Source organism: Rhipicephalus microplus, chromosome 7 (genome assembly GCF_043290135.1).
Source record: "Rhipicephalus microplus isolate Deutch F79 chromosome 7, USDA_Rmic, whole genome shotgun sequence".
Classification (NCBI taxonomy): domain Eukaryota; kingdom Metazoa; phylum Arthropoda; class Arachnida; order Ixodida; family Ixodidae; genus Rhipicephalus; species Rhipicephalus microplus.
Genome location: NC_134706.1, coordinates 116,467,827 through 116,485,503, shown reverse-complemented (window position 1 = coordinate 116,485,503; position 17,677 = coordinate 116,467,827). Strand labels below are relative to the sequence as shown.

The 17,677-nt window shown below is 43.4% G+C and overlaps 1 protein-coding gene across 1 annotated transcript in view; it reads right to left on the bottom strand.

Annotated features, from left to right (window-relative positions):
* The window catches only part of Tbc1d8-9 (TBC1 domain family member 8/9), a 124,608-nt gene extending 107,558 nt beyond the window's left edge, over positions 1–17,050 (bottom strand). Inside the window, exons 1-6 of the mRNA XM_037430567.2 lie at positions 16,866–17,050; positions 8,040–8,151; positions 6,118–6,169; positions 5,192–5,269; positions 4,115–4,291; positions 2,143–2,276 (exon numbers count right to left, since the gene is read on the bottom strand). Coding sequence (XP_037286464.1) covers positions 2,143–2,276; positions 4,115–4,291; positions 5,192–5,269; positions 6,118–6,169; positions 8,040–8,151; positions 16,866–16,909 — 597 coding nt within the window. The 5' untranslated portion in view covers positions 16,910–17,050. The remainder of the gene's footprint in view (positions 1–2,142; positions 2,277–4,114; positions 4,292–5,191; positions 5,270–6,117; positions 6,170–8,039; positions 8,152–16,865) is intronic.
* Between the last annotated feature and the right edge of the window lie 627 nt (positions 17,051–17,677).

The window sequence follows — 17,677 nt, the reverse complement described above, 5'->3', positions numbered from 1 at the left end:
GGCGATTCTACAGAGAAATTATGGCAATCTTGGGGGGGCATTCCCGTGGCCGGAGGGAAAGAAAATACAAAAGCAGCAACGGCGCGGAGCGAATTCGCGCCACGGCGGAGGGAGGGAGGCAGCGACAAAAGAATGGCCCGCGGCATCACCCGCACTTCGACCCGCAGAGCGAGCGGCAAAGCAAAAAAGAAGAAAACGAGAGAGCGAGAGAGTTTTGAGATCGGCTATCGGCCGCGAAGAAGCAAGCAGGGGAAAAAGTAAAAAAACAAAATGACGACCGAGACTCCCTATTCGCGAAGAGAGCAGCTCTCATGACCAATACCGTTTCTCAGCGGGAACATGTGAGCTCGTGTCGTACAGCCACAGCTCTCTCCACATGGAGACTTCGCACCGAAGCGAAAGAAGATGCGGACGGCTGCGCACAAGGGCTTGGAGGATGCTCTGCTCGCATGGATCCAACATGCTCGTAGCATGAATCTGCCTGTGAACGGCGTAGTTCTGAAGGCAAAAGCGGAGGAAATTGCCTTACGAATGAACATTGAGTTTGCCTGCAGCGACGAATGGCTCGATCGCTTCAGAAAAAGACACGGACTTGTGTTCCGATCTATTGCCGGTGAGGCCGCCGCCGCTGACAAAGTGACCTGCAACGATTGGAGGCTGACCAAGCTGAAGGAGATCCTTCAGGATTATGACCCCGGCGACGTCTACAACGTCGACGAGACAGCCCTCTTTTACCAGCTGCTTCCACAGAAAACGCTCGCTTTCGCTGGCGATGACTGCACAAGGGGAAAGCACAGCAAGGTGAGGGTTACCGTACTCGTTGGCGCAAACATGTCAGGAAGCGACAAGCTGAAACTGTTGGTCATCGGCAAATCAAGATCGACGCGCTGCTTCAAGCACACTAAAACGCTGCCGGTGACCTACACGGCCAACTCAAAATCCTGGATGACTCAGTCGATTTCCGAGGAGTGGCTGCGAGACATGGATCGCCGTTTCCAGAAAGAAGAGAGACGCGTCATATTCCTGTTGGACAACTGCCCTGGGCACGGGCACGTCGCCGACCTTCAGGCCATTCGCTTGAAGTTTTTGCCCGCTAACACCACAGCCAAGCTCCAGCCAATGGACCAGGGGGTGATCAGCAGCCTGAAAAGGCACTATCGCCGATCTCTTCTGCAGAGAATGTTACTGTGCATGGAGGGCGACAAACAGTACACAGTGGACCTGCTGACAGCACTTCACCTCCTCACAAATGCCTGGAGCCAGGTGACTGACATGACTATAAATTCATTTCGTCATGCTCGTTTTGTGGTGCCCGAGTGCTCGGCGCAGGACAGTTACGAAGACGACGAGGAAGAGGTGAGCCTCGTTGATTCGCTAGGCAATAAAGGACTCGTCGTGGACATAGGCAGTTATGTCACTGTCGATGAAGATGTGCCAACCTGCAAGGAGGACCCATTGGACACATTGATTGATGAGGTTTTAGAGGTTCCTTCGGAGGTGACGTCGGAGGATGACGAAGATGCCAGCATGGGGCCTGCGTCAGTAGCAAATGATACTGCAGATCTCTACATTAGTTCGTTAAGAAACTATTTTGAGCAGCATGAAGGAACTGAAGTGTTTTTTAGATCGCTAGGAGATATGGCGTCATTTGTGGCTGCTCGTCGATGTGCACAACAGCGACGGACGTCCATTATGGACTGGATCAAGCAGAGCAAGAGCACTTGAACGCAGTTGCCTATCAGGTTACTCCCTCAAATTATTTTTGTGTCTTTTTCATTCACTATAAGTGTACTTGATACTTTGTTTTGAACTAAGATATTTGCATGCACCTAGGTATGTAGCCAATTCTTTTTTCGAGGGTGCTTGTGATAAAACGAACAGCTGATAAGACGAACAATTTTTCATGGTCCCTTCGAGTTCGTCTTAAAGGGAGTTCACTAATTTCATTTGGCTAGGGTTGTTCAAGTTGTTCAACATGCAGGTGAACTTAAACACATAGTTTTGTTGTTGTTGTTGTTGTTGCACTCCTTTCAAACTGTAGCTGCCGCAGCAGGGAATGAATCATGCACCCTCCAGCTTAGCATTGTGACACTTTAGGCAGCGAGATATCACAGAACTGTGCAAGTAAAAACGATGGTTCACCGTGATGTCGGTCCACCTTAGCAGCACTCGGGTGGTTTGCCCAAACAGGAACGAATGAAAGGCCAGGTGCTGCATGCTCAGGTAGAGCCAGCCCTGCTGGGGAAGGCGCCCCTTCCAGAAGCTGCATGAATAGTCTGTGCGAAAGATGAGCGGTTGTCACTATGCTTGATTAAAAACTAAGAAAAAAACCAACTGCAACAAAATTTCACTCTTGCAAGTACATTCGTAACCAGGGCTACAGTGGTAACCAACATTATATTACAGCACAAATTCTGGCATTGCTGCAGGTTTAACTGCATTTTATTTCGTTGTAAGAAGAGACTGAAAAATATACAAAAAACAACTAACTCTAACTATAGATCAGCTTACATGCATGACACAAGTTTAGCATGTCACCGAACGGAATTTTTCAGTACCTCACAGCTAGCTTTAAGAACCACCTACAGTGATGCTATTGGCTTAGGTTGTTTTGGAGTGGGTTCTGGAGCAGGCAGAAATGCATTTTGGAGCAACAAAACTGGCTTTTGGAGTACATGTGGCTAGCAGCAATTTTAAGACGTGTACTCCGTCCGTGAAAGACAACCAATAAAAGCACAATTTGATTCATGCTATTCAAGCATATTAACAATATAAAAAGCTCAGGATTGAAAATATCTTTCATGGCTAACCTCACCTAGTAGAGAAAAGTAATGGTGAAATATAGAACCATGGCACCTTGTTATAAAATCCCTAAAGGTGATATTAATATCATCGATTAGCTTCTGTGATGGCTCCTCTGTGTTTTATTAATAGCAATAGAAGAAAACACATACAGCTTATTCATTCTGTTCATCCACCATACACTGATTAAACTTCAACCTAATACCATCAGAAGCTGTGTAGAGTGTTTTAGATCTTCTGATTGACCGTTTCAGAGTAAACATTTTCAAATACTGGGCGGTCATTGTATCAGTCCACGAGTAAGCAATGTCCTAAAGCGTCATGCCAAGCACAAAAAGAGTCGTCGTATTTGACGCATGACCCCCAAGCAGATAAATTCCCTGAACTAGTGAGTTCTAAAATTGGCTGGGTTAACTTTGGCTGCTGCAGTGCACGTGAAGAGCTTTGGTGACGCCTAGTAGTCGCGCCTGTGCGCAACCAGCAACGCGCATGCTGGGCACGTAAATATTCTAGATGCCAAAGTTTTCAGCCAAGCTTCAAAACTCAAGACGCTTTTGTGGCACAGTCGCAAGCCCCACACATGGCAATGCACAGGAAGGTCTGAAATTTCGGACGCCGAAACTATTTGGTGCCCAGTTTTTTAGACTATCTACTCATATTTCAGGTCCGAAACGGCATTACTTAAAGCCCCATCTCTGCTATGTCTACCATTTCATGGGCTTGAATCGGCGCTTTCTTGCCACGACAGCAATGTCAAAACGCGAGCTTTGCCGCAATGCTTAAATGGTATAGGGAGAAGCAGACCAAAAATCAAAAAGTGCTACTATCACAGCGCAGGGCAGTGACGTCTTAACTGATAAGCACCGGAGTTGCACAGAGGTGGGATGGCGGCAACGCAAAAAACGCGCCAGTACGATATATTAGCTAACATCCCTTTAGGATAAGCATCTTCAGTTAACTGCTTGGTAATGCATGTGGCCTGGTGCAGTTGTCAGCATACTGCACACTTTTAATAAGCGAGAACTTTTTTAAAAGCACAGCACCAAAGTTTAGGCTGCCTCTTTGTACAACACCACTTCACTAATGAAAGCAGGTCGTCATCGCTACATCCATGTGCTGTCAGGAACGAAGTGGGCATCAAGAACATTTTTAGGACAAAAGCAAGTGTACGGCACAGCAAGTGCCCCTGCACAATGCCATAGCCACTAATCCCTCCGACTACTATCTGTAGAACATGATCCTTGTAGACAGCCTAAAAATGCAGCTTTCAGATGTATGGGTGCCAGGAAAGGGGAGGGGCATGTGCACTCACAATTGACTAGCTTCTCCTGCGGGGGCAGGTTGAAGATGGAGGCAAAGCGGCTCGCGTTGACCCGAAACTGGGCATTGTCCTGGTCCACCTCCAACAGGGAAACCTCCCGCTGTGCCACCAGGCTGCGAATCTTGCAGCACACAAACTCCGTTGCCTCATCTTCGGAGTCAAAGTTCCCTGCAATGCGGCAGTGAGTCAACACTTCCTCATATGCCAAGGGCCAAGAATTGTGTTCGCTAAAAGTCCATTAAGCAGATCGTCCGTTTGTGAAAATGCTGATTAAACAGAGCTCAAGAACTGGCGGTAACGATGGACACTTCTTTTTAAAGTCATGTGCCCCCCCCCTCTAGCAATGGCCGATGGAAGAGCCCAGATAAAAGGGTGCCAGCTCTGCTTAGCTATTTTCTGCTGCCACAATTTATTCAAATGACTATCGTGACAGATGCCAGTATCCGAAAGAGCTTTCTTGCTGTTTCGGATCAGCGGTTAGTGTGTTTCCCAATTTTTTTTTTTTTTTCCAATGAGTGCGAGTGTTCAATCATTCTGTTTAGAAACTTGAAACATCAAGTATGCAGACAGTTTCTAATAATGCTTATTCCTGAAAGCATGCCACAGGGATGAGAATCATTCTGCTGAAGACAGATTTAAGATACATAACACTGACATCACATCGGCATTATATGTACAATCACATTTACAGAAATGTGGCATAAAGATGAGCACGTAAATGGCGATGCACCATCCACGACTGAACTTGCCGTATATTTTGTCAAAATGCTGGACTTGCACATAGACCGTGTAACTCGGACAGCATGACAATATGAAGAAAATTATCCACATGTACACATGAAAGATATTGTTCGTGAATGACTTTGCCCGACGAATAACAAGTGCTTGGCATGTGCACTTTCAATGGGAAAGCACACAACCCACATATTAAAAATGCCTGCACGATGTGTCACTAATCTCGCCACTTTGCGCCAGTATTAGACGGCAGTGTAACCTGTGATCAATGCACACGTTGTCATCTTTCAAAATAACGTAAACACAAAGAACAATACAGCACTGTAGACTCACTGAGTGTCTCGAGAAGATTCTGCTCAATCCAGGTCCAGTTCTGGAAGATCTCCTCACGTGACAGCGAGGTGGCTACAACTGAAAACAGAAGAACGGGTTGGAATCCCTGGCTTCTGTACTGACACAACTCAAGTACAGTCTCCTCAGTGATATCACAGAGGCGACCTGCCAGAAAGCGACGAAAAATTTTTGCATATGGGGCACCACTGAAGCCAGTGCTTCGATAAGTCACCACCCGGAAGAAAACTAGACTGCTTGTCGAAATGTTGGCTCCAGCGATGCTGCGTGTTGCAAGGTTTTTTTCCCCTCTTCGAGCTTCTGTCTCCATCTGAACGTCTGTCTTATTTGGACTGCCAGAAAGTGTAATTTTTGCAGTGAAATCACAGCAGGATAACGACAAGTCATAGCGCGATGTTGAGAGTCCTACGAAACCTCGATCGGTCGAGAATAACCACGGCCAAAAACCGGCACAGTTGCCAACCAATGAAGCTTCACTGCAAACACTGATGCTCCTGCACGAGTGCTGGATCATCAGCAGACCTAAGTATGGTCCAGCAACTGAGCATTCCGGGGGTGCACACCTGCAACTGGGTTGTGTCAAATACCACCATAGTTCCCTAGAAGCCGGCGAGATGGAGGAGGAAGAATAAATGTTTTTTGTGCGAAACGGTGTAGCCATGCAACTTCGCTTTTACCCTAAGAGGGAGGTCTCCTTGCTCCAGGCGAGAATGTCCAAATAAGTTTAACCAATAATCCCACCATACATTTTTCAAAAATTATCACACAAAAATACCGAGGCCACACAAATGCCAACCCATTTCAGTGCAATGAAGATGACTAATACATGAACGCAAAGTAACGTGTCACAAGTTGTCGTCTCTATGTCATGACGAATGTCAGAAAATTGATGCAAAAGTTGCACTCACCGTAGCTGACTTCAGAGAGGGGAGTTGAATGAAGAATTCTATACGGCGCAGGCTGCAACAATGAAAACATGACTACATACAATCAACGTAACTAGAAGGTCCTGGAAATCTTTTATGGTGAAACCTAGGGTGCCTATACTGTGTGCATCTTCAGCGTGTTCAGCGTGCAACTGATTCTTGTTTTTTTTTTCTTCTTTGTTCTGATTCATGTTCGACTGCTAATTATTCTTCAACTCAGTCTTATGCAAAAATTCTGCCCATTTCATTCGGATGCCCCACCTTTGTACTATTTACGCAACGAATGCCATTAGCTATTCTTCATTACTTTAGTACTTAGGACAATCAACGTAACTAGAAGGTCCAGGAATCTTTTACGGTGAAACCTAGGGTGCCTATACTGTGTGCATCTGCAGCGTGCAACTGATTCTTGTTGTTTTTTCTTCTTTGTTCTGATTCAAGTTCGACTGCTAATTATTCTTCAACTCAGCCTTATGCAAAAATTCTGCCCATTTCATTCGGATGCCCCACCTTTGTACTATTTACACAATGAATGCCATTAGTTATTCTTTATTACTCTAGTACTTAGGACTTAGCAACAATTTCGTATTTATTGTCATGTGCATTTCATTATATATAATGTACCTTTGAAGCTACTCAATCATTGAAATTGTATAACGATTCATAATCATATCATGTGCTCCTCTGCTCCAGACATGTAAAAAATATTCATTTATTAGATTGGACCAGTAACTAGCCACACAGGCTAATGCTCCAAATATTCTGTAACCACTTTTGTATTCAGTTCATTGAATAAACACTGATTGATTGATTAATTGATTGATTACTGTACAGCCTTTGCTGCCTATGATTGTAACCTCTGTATTGATGACAGTGTGCCCTTACACTATAACCCTCATCTATTACACTATGCTTCTACAGCTGTGTGGGCCTAAAAAAGGCCTGCAGTATTTTTAAATAAGTAAAATGACTTAATTCTACATAAAAGTTGCCGGTTACATTAATAATAAGTAATAATATTAATAAGTAGTACCGATAAGAAATATGTGCACTCCTGAATGGCAACCTTGACCAACCCACCAGTACAGCATGGTCATAAACTTCGCAGAGCACGAATATATCGCTTTTGTTGTGGCCAAAATGCATGCCAAGGAAACATTCGCTCACATCCGTAAAATTGCAAGATGTACAGTATGCACAAATTCAACTGAGACATCAAATTTTTTAGTGCAATGACTCGTATCTGTGACTGCTTGAGGTAATTACATCATGTCGCAACGAACCTGGTTTCTAGAGATAATGTGGGCTCTGATCTACATGCTCAAATTGAAATTCGGCTGATATGAAACTGAATGTGGCAGAGACGAAAGTATTAATGTTACATAGCCCTAATTTCTTCTGTTACTTTACGTCCTCCAGGAACATGGTACATTTGCTTGTGCTGAGTGCAGGTAACGGATTACAGGCAATGACCAAAACAATGTCAGATAGCGCATGCATACTTGCCAGTTTAATTATTTCGAAGTTCAATATTCTGTAATGTACATCATGAATTTGATTCTTGCCAGATATACTGAATGCTATTGGTGGAGCATGTATGTGCCTCACCTAAAACCAATGTTAGTGATGTTAGCAATGTTTATCACCAAAGCAGGCGTCTTCGTCACTGTTGTTGGAATGCTGCACTAGAACAAGTTTTTGTGTAGGTTGATGGCAACGACGACATGCCGACTTTATTGAAGAGCATATTGAAAATGGACACTGTGTGGGCCGAACCATACTTGTCGTGCCTACTTGAAAAGCTGGGATGGAATCTGGCATGTCACAGGATGATGCATAGGTGAAGTTTTCAGTTCATGTTCAGTTCAGTTCAGTTTAAGTCATACACGAGAACCACCACTAACCTTGCTGTCAAATACCGAATCGAGTGTTCCTACTAGGACCGACGATAGGCCTTTGGTGCCGTGACCTTTTCGCCTCTGCAGGGTGAAAAAGGGGTTCGACAGTTCTGTTACCCTGAAACAAACAAAAAAAAGTCACGTAACTTATCTGACATTCTTTCGTTCTTTTTTTTAAAGATAAATGCAGGCAGCAAGTCAACTGTGATGATTGTGATGGGGATCGATCAGGCAGTCCCTCGAAGGGTTAGGGCTAGAGGAAAGTTTGAAGCAATATATAAAAGTTGTGGCTTTCATCAGCCTTGCCAGCCACTCCCATGGATCCCAATTCGGTGTGCACAACAGATATTTAAAATTCCTGCAAGTATAGTTGCAAGAGAAAAAAAGAAAAGCAGAGAGGTTAACCAGATGGTAGGATCTGATATGCTACCATGCACTGGGGCTTGGGAATAGGGGGTCAAAAGAGATATGTATATAAAATAAATATGAACAAAAACACAGACACACACTCGCAATATATCCACTCTGAGTCGTTCAAACAGGCCAGTAGTTTGCAAGAAGCCAAGTAGCTCTTGCATGGCCTTCTTCTGCAAAGATGAGTCTGTATAATGGCATAGTATACTTTCCTCTGATAGAGGCTGCTCATTAAACTTGCTGAGTGTATTTAAAAGAGATTGCCTCTGTATCCTCTATTCTGGGCAGTTGCACGGTATCTGTAGAATTGTCTCCATCTCCACAGCGTACGCAGGCGGCAGTGTCAGCCATCCCTACGCGGAACACGTACGCATAAAGATGGCCCACTATGTGTATGACATAATTCTTCTTTTACTGATGCTACTAATAAGGATGATTAATCCTGTCTGTAATCATTACACGAGTCGCATGTTTTGATGGCTTGTGTGGTCGTACACCTCTACCACACAATATAACAAGCTTTAAGAAGACTCTTCTTACAGTATAACATTTGTATAGAGGCTCTTTTTTTTTCTTGAACAGTTTGAAGCCCTGCCTTGGCTATGTAGTAGAACACCTGCAAGCCATTCATAAGGCCTGGGTTCAGTTCTCACTTGAACTGAAGTTATATATTATTTATTCTTTGCACCTACTTTGAATTTTCACTCACTGACAATCCCAATTTTTTTTACTCGCAGCAAATGACGCCGACTCCGACACTCACATTTTTGTGGAAGAGCTCTTCAATGCTATTGTGTTAAAACTGAATTTTAATGACACTAAGGTCACATGGCTAGTACAGCCAAATATATGAATATCCATGACTGTTAACATATAAGCCTGTCCCTTGTGACCTGAAATATCAAAAGTAGAAAGAGACAAACAGAAGAGCGGAGAGGTTGAAAGAAGGTGAAAGATGAAGGCTAGGTTAGAGGAAGAGACCGGATAAGTCAACTACTGATTTCCACTGGGTTGGTATTGCATCATATTAGGTGGTTTATTCATAAAATTCATCAGCTGATCTAAAACTGTATGCACTGTCAGTTGCATATGACAGGCGATTCTTTTTGGCAGAGCGAGACATTAAAAATGGCAGATTGTGCATCTCTGACGAACCATATGAAGCAGACATTAGCTACATGACACTCATCATAAATATTGGCCAATTAAAGGTTCATATATATAACTACTATTTCAATTAGCAATTATCCACGTTGGAGTAGCACATTCCAAGTGAGCAACTGAAGACAAGAAGCAATAAAGTGATATTATTTGGCAGAACACACTACATTCCAGCTGTTCCACATGTTACACTTCCATTCAGAAATGTCTTGACATTCTACTTAACTGAAACTAGGCAAAAGTGAAAGGCTGACAGGCACGATTATCAAAACGTCTCGCTTTCTGCGCAGTACAAGACGACAAAATTTGCCAGCTTGAGTTTTCGTTTATTGTCCAAATGTATCACAATGGCTTTCTTGAAAAGAACGATTAATTTTCTCTGCCAAGCCACAAGCTGCAGCACTGTTGGCAGGCAAAAAGCACAAGAAGAACACCAAAACGAACAATACCGAAATGAGCATCAAACATGATGCAGTCCGTTGCATGGACTGTACTTGAATTACACCTGCATCCCGTAGTAAACAAAAGATACTAGTATTTCAAATTTCCATCACCAAAAAAAAAAATGCTAAGAAAGTTGTGCCTGTGTGATCTTGGACTGCGAGCTTCAGAACAATGGCCTTTGTAAAATTTGCAGCCACATTATTTGCACCCACGTCTACTTATCGTCACCAAGATGTCGCATATTCTGAGAATTTATGAAAACAGAGTATACATAAAACGGAAAGTTACAAAGTTTGCATGCTTTGGAATAGCTTACAAACCTTTTTATTTATTCATTTACTTGATTATATAGTTACTTGTTATAACCTCAAAGTCCAATCATACATTGTAGAAAGGAGGGGCAAAGGTTGATATATTGAATATATAACATGGTACTCTGTTGTAAATACGAAACTCAAACGAGCAAAAATAGATTTAATAAACAAAGTTTCAAGAAAATGAAACACGTATAGGTCAACAATTATAATGAACAGAAAAAGAATTACTTATGCTAAAATTGCTGAATAAGCAGCATATACAATACACAACTAAAAAACAACAACCCTAGTATAACAAAAAAATTGCCGTAGAACTTATATGGCAGAACTTATGCTAAATAAAATACAAGACAGAAGTAATGAATCATAATAATTGTTGGGGAGTAATGCTTGGAAACCATGGTATGATTACAAGGAACGCTGTAGCGGAAGGTGGCAGAAATTCGAGGTTACCTAACCAGCCCATAAATCTAAGTACACGGGCCTCCAGCCTTTTGCTTCCATCAAGATGCCGATGCCGCTGCCGCAGCAGAGATTCGATCTTGCGACCTTCAGATCAGCAGTTAAGCCCTACAGCCACTAGACCACTTTGGCAGGTTTACTAAATCAGTAGTGGAACAGTTAACATGCAGAGTATCGTTTTAGAACAACATGACAAGGATGACGGAAAGGCTGATGAATCGCACGAACACAAGTGCCGACTTGCTATTGAAGTTTATTCAAAATCGCAATAGGATGCAAATGTAAAACCAACCAAGAAGTAACCAGCCCAAGGAACTAATAGAAACTGTACACTCGTTCGAGGGAAGTGTCACGTTAATGTCTCTCACAGTCTTTGTGAAACAGCCCACTTCTTTTGTGAACATGTCAAAATACTACTGCTACTACTACTGATGATGATGATGATGATGTAAGTCAATGTTTCGGCCGCAACACATTTTTATTTGCAAAGTCTGGGCTCCATAAGTCCGACCAGTGTAGCGATGACCAGTGAGTTGCCTTCGATGAAGATGAATAATGGTCACACTAATTTTCCCCTCGTGCATGAGTGGCCAGCCCGGTCATGTCTAAGATGGAAATGGCTTAAGACGCGAAACGTGAACAATCTCAGAACAATGACAACGACGGTCCAAAGAAAGCTTGGCGGGAGTGACGTGATAGTTCATTGGCGACGTTTCTTCACTGAAATGTGACTAAAACATGTCACACAATTCTAGAGTACGACTGGGGGTTCAAAGCTGACCTTCCAGCCCGGGACTGAAGGAGACATTGTAATGAGAGCTGTCATAGCACGTGTTTGCAATCTCGCAGACTGGCTTCTGTATTAGGATGAGCTTGTTGCCGACATTCCTAAAGCCTTGAGACGAAACTGCTCTCATATGGTTACCGAGGCATCACTTGAAACGTTTAAGAAAGAGACATTTATGGTGAATGCCGCAGAATGGCCGTACACAAGGCAGAAAGGAGAGTAGCCAGTAGTTCATTGGACAGCGGTGTTATGGGCAAACACCACAAAAGGCAAAATTCTATCCCAGTTAAAGACAAAATTGCATTCAAGTTGTAGTAGTTGAGTGCGATGCACATTGATAAAATATCTGTTAGTGTGCGACGAAATCTCTCTGTCAGCCCATTCGTTTGACGTTGGTAGGCTAAAATCATCTTACGCACTGTGCCACAGGTTCTCAGTTGGTTTTCGATGATGGCGAACAAGGATGTCTTGCCGCGATCACTCAGGAGGACGCGGGGTACAACGTGATGCAATAGAATGGTGTTAAGAAATCTGTGATGTCTAAAGTTGAACTTGTGAATAGAGTTGCAGTCTCTGTGTACCATTTCAGGTGATCGATGGCTGTCACGCTCCAACGATGACCTGCTGGCGTTATGGGGAGAGGTCCAACAAGATTTATCCCAATGACGATCAAAGGCGTCTTGCAACATGGAATGGGTTGCAATAGACCAGCAGGACACAAATTTGGTTACTTCTGCTAAACAAGATGCAATGTACTTGGCCACTTAGAGATGCCCGGCCAGAATAAACATCTCCTGACACGGCTATGTGTTTTGTGCAACCCCAAGTGGCCTGCACCAGGGTCGCCGTGAAAGGCTTTGAAGACTTGGGGATGTAACGAATGTGGAAGTACGGGAACCCAGCAGTGTTCATCAGTCCTGTGAACGTAACGATGGAGCACATTATTGCCAAGCTTAAATTGCCATTGTTGTTGGCACAATCTGCCATTAGGAAACGGTGATCTGCTACTTAGGCATTCGATAATGTGGTTGCAGTATGGATCGTCATGTGGCAAACTTAGTGTAATAATTGGAAGCAAGCGTGTCGTTAACTGCTCGGTGAGATAATATGAGGAATGACGCAGTGTCGTGACCATGTGACGAGAAATGATCAAGCACACTGGATGGTGAGAGTGACAGGAGGCAGTGAAAGAGAGCGTCAGAATCTTGGCGCTTTTTGCCAGACTTGTAAATGACGTAAAAATGGTACTTATAGAGACAGAGCACCTAATCTAGGCTACAAGACAAGTTTTTCAGCTATGATAAGTGGCATAAGGCATGACAGTCTGTAATTACAGTGAAGTGGGGTCTGTCAACGTATAGTCAAAAATATTGTATGGCCCATAAAAGCCAAAGCAAATGGGGCTCTGCAACATGAGTAGCCATGGAATGGATTCACTAAAAAAGCTTATTATCTCACAAGTTCACCCCCCAGCCACCAAAATTTTCAGAATCCGTGAACTACGAGCGGAGTTCCAAAGACTCGTCACAAGCTGCGATTGCATTCTCTCCTTTCGATAAAAGCTAAGCAGGGAGGAACCTCGTGCCATTTAGCACTTTTTAAGAACGAAGCATTTGTTTGCGTACTGCAATCACTTTTACCGTCTGGCTGTCAGCACGTCTGTCTAGCCGCTTGCGACTGCGTGCTATCATGCTCACCCCCATGACGGGAACCGAAATTAGTGTTGGAGGGCAAGATGGTTTGACGAATATGATGTGCTGGTCAAAACATCAATAATGTCACAATCTCGTCCAGTACGTCATCAAACACTCCCCGCCAGGCAGTGGCACATACCCGTGGCGGGTATGTGTCATTTATATGCAGGTATGCCACAAGTGAGTACCACTACCCAGGAACCACGAGAAATCACATGGGTAATTACAACGTATCAGCGTTAAAGAAAAGCTGACATCAATACCATTGACCTGATCAATGCAAAGTATACATTTCAGGGTCCCAGCAGGAATCGAACATAAGCATTCTGCGTGGCAATCAAGTATTTTACCACAGAGCCACGCCAGGTCTCGGAACTACTTCTAAAATAGACCCTACTGTTCGTGAAACGTCAATTGTGGTTGCAGTGCTGGCTATCCAATTTTATAATCATTACATATATACCCCTATGATACAGCCGTCACGTCGGGTTAATGTCACTTGTAGTTAAGTGCCATGCGCTAAAGTTGATTCATGTAGCAGTGTCCAGGGCTACTATGCTCGCGAGCCTTAGCGCTTTATATCAGCTTATCGTTTCTGGTGTTGCATGTTCCCGTTGGCATCATTGCGCAAGCACAAAGAACTGGTTATATAAACATCTGAAACTGTTGAACATATGCCTGTGCATGCAATGTTTGTACATATATAAGCATGAGTTCATAACATGTCGCTCAATAAAAAAATTACAAAACAATATTGCAATAAAAAATTACAACCTTGTCTTTGCATGCTTCCCATACCGTTGATTTCCAAGGTACATGGGATTACAACAAAATATTGCAATAAAAATTACAACCTTCTCTTTGCATGCTTCGCATACCGTCGATGCCTGGGACGTAGTGATTTTGAACGTGTAGTGCCCTTTAATGGGAAGAGAAAGTGACTTTTAGCCGACTTTGAGAATTTCTTGTCAATTCCAGGTTGCGTGCTGCACTATATTGTTTTGCATGCGTGTTGTCAGGAGCCTTGACTGCCAATCGGCAGCGTTTTCTGGATATGCTCGAAAAGTGTTGCAGGGCCCCTTTGAATCTGCGATGATCAGCCCATCTCATGCCTTCTTCAAAATGTGCGCTTATAGTCAATGGTTGACATTTTGCTGGAAACTACTCAATTACAAGTGAAGTGGTTTTTGAAGAAAAATTCCTTCAACATAAAATAACCTGCAAGCTCAGATTTGGAATAAAAACCTGTAGTGTTTAAAGAAGCCCAACAAGCGAACTACCATGGAAAACTATATTCGCAACAAAACATCAACTAGAATACTAACACTGAAAGAAGACCATAGATTGTGCTGAAGGATTGCTCGCATAAAGCCAGCTCTGTGGGATGTTAACTGGCAACAGCAAGTGTTGGGCTTTCTGTTGCCATAAAATGATGCATGCATGCTATTATGCTTAGGTCTTGCTTCAATGCACTAAGGGCAGCTTAAGAAAGTTATTGACAATTGTTTTTTATGTGGCTGTTATGTATTTGATAGTGTTTTGGCTTTCCAATTGCATGCGTATTAAAAAGTGAGAGTGTTATTCATGCAAGTTAAAGATAGACACATTTGGCACTTAGAAATGCTTTGCAGTTGTTAAATTTCTCAACAGCCTAACGTTTCTTTGCCTTCGTCATTTGAGACAAGATTTGACATTGTAGCTTGTTTAATTTTTCCTGAGTAAAGTCAAAGGGGTATTGTACAAGCTTGTGAAAGCACAAATGAGGACCCATTTTATCTGCTTCGGTTGGCAACTCTAACAGCGAAACCACAAAGTGATGATCTTTCTGTGTCAGTCATAATTGCACAGAAGTTTCGCATGGCAGAATCGAGAAACAGCACTGCCCACAAGCCATTGGCTGCCAAGGTTATGCATGTTGCCTTTTTTTTTTTTTTAGTTGACAAAGTGTTGATCCTGTCAAAACAGTAGCCCGATTCTGATCACGACAGCACCTAATCTTGTTTCATACGAAATCTAGCAAGCGAGAATTAAGGGATTACCTAAATCCCTGGTTGAAACTGAACCGTAAACATATACAGTGGAAACGGAAATGTATAAATTCTTTCTGCAGTAATCTAGTTACCGCAGTTATTCTTTTTTTTGCCAACTTGTGCGAAGAAGTCCAGCAAATGTTCATAGACAAAAATTCCATGTCTAACGTGGAACAATAAAACACGACATTACAGTAAAGAAATTTAATGGACAAAGCAATTGTAAGCACTTGTTTATGTTGGACGGTGAACGACTAGCCCGTCTTTTAAACTAGACGTCAATGGTAGGAAGGTAATACAGCTACTGTGATCTTGTGTTTGTCCGAGACTGAGAAACCAACGAACGCCGACGACGTTTCTACATCACTTTTGCGTACTTTCTGGTATACCTGTAACGTACCTTTAATGCCAGTTCTCACATACGCTATGCGTCCACGTTGCTCGCTGGCGAAAGCTGGTTACGATTGGAACGTGATGTGTTGACCAGAATGTCAAATATCTCAAGAAGCTGCACCAAAGCTGTGCAGGGACGCTGAACGCGAACGAATGGTCGCAAGGGCGAATGGTCGCTAGCGTGTCAACAAACGAACGGCGTCGCGCGCTAGAGCAAACAAGACCCGCAAATATCAGCCTATCACAATGCCACTGAGAAACATGTTACCGATGGTAAAACGCCAATGACGCTTCAAAGAATGCGCATCCGCGTATTTCTCGATGACTGCTGCGCGGAGGGGCGCCACGTAGCGAAAAGCGGGTAGCTGTCGATGCGAACACAAAAGGCTGTTTGGAAGCTATTTCGAAAAAAAAAAAGAAAAATCGAAACACGCGACTGGCTTGTGCGAAGGTCTCCGAACCCGAGTACGCGCATGTTGCGTAAAACGGTTGCTCCATGACCGCCATAGACTGTGAAACAATCGAACAGCGCCGAAAGCGATTGATTTCAATCGCTTTCCGTTTTCGGATCAATGTACGCTATCGCCTGATAAGTGGTCTACGAGTCACGGGAGCGATTGTGGGACTCCCCATAACGGGCGCAGCAATACAATCTATCTAGTCAGCAGCACGCGCTATCGAAGAAAGCAGCAGTCACAGGACGCGAGTTAGTACCGATAGGATTGCGTGCATGGTGGGAAAGGCAACTCCGAACACCACGTTGTGTTTTTTCTGTGCTTTGCGAGCGGCGTTTCGTTTTACTTCGAATCCTCCCGTTCACGATTTGAAGGATGTCGCAAGGAATGTCACGGAGCTAACCACGTTAGCGTTATTTTATAAATAGCGCTGGGCGTTCGGCGAGGGCGGCCTTCGCAGAACAACAGGCGCGAACCAAACTGAAACAAACCTCTTCTTCAATTGCGCCATGTTCACCGCGCGTTAACAGCAGGGACGGTGCGGCGAAATGAGTGAAAACAAACACGAGACAATTCGCCCGGAAGCGAAGCTAGCAGCAGGTGAGGCGAGTGATTAATCGACCAGTTATTTCTCATCTCACTAGCCAACAGCTGAGAGCGAACGGCCACTCTTACCATAGAGCGTTCGCCAGAAGAACCTCCTCCGGTTTCATCCACATGGTGAAGGTTTGAACGCATCGGTCAGGTGACGGACAACGATGTAACTGACAACACTAGCGGTGCATCGTGCAGTCGAAGCGAGAGGCTAATGCAGTAATGCAAAGTTCACACCGCCTAGTCCGCGACTGTCCAGTGTTTACAAAAATCACCTGTGGATCGTTTCATGGACAATCGCTAGACAGATGAGCGGAAGCGCTACGGCGCTGCTCTCTGCTTCAGAGCTTCCGCTTCAACCATTTCATAAAATATAATTTCAAACACAATTTCAAAATGAGCTTTCTTACTTCCACAAAAACACGAAGCGCTGAGAAAAAAAATAAAAACTTGTTTGTCACAGCAAAATGGCAATTTAAAAAAAACTAGGCGATGACTCTTTGTGCCATGCCTGAAGTAGTTTTTTGCGACAATGTTTAAAAAAGCAGCTTTTACCTTTCTACCTTATTTATAATTACTGTTATATTTATTTACGAGATGATTTAGCTTGTTTAAACTTGTATCTATTAGCAGCAAACCGCAGTAAGTTATGGTAATAATAGTCTTCTGGCGCGTGGTTTGAAATTTTTACACGCAGTCAGTGCTCTCTGTTGACCGTTGGCTTCCCCGTACGGCTCTCATCGTTTTTTTTTGTTTGTTTTTTTCCCCCAGCTTGACATATGTAAGTAGTTGTGAAATGTTATTCTGAGAACTTAAACTGCGCTGGTAACGAGATTCGAGAGTAAAAAAAGACAGGATAATCTTAGACTAACAAATGATTTATTGAAATCACA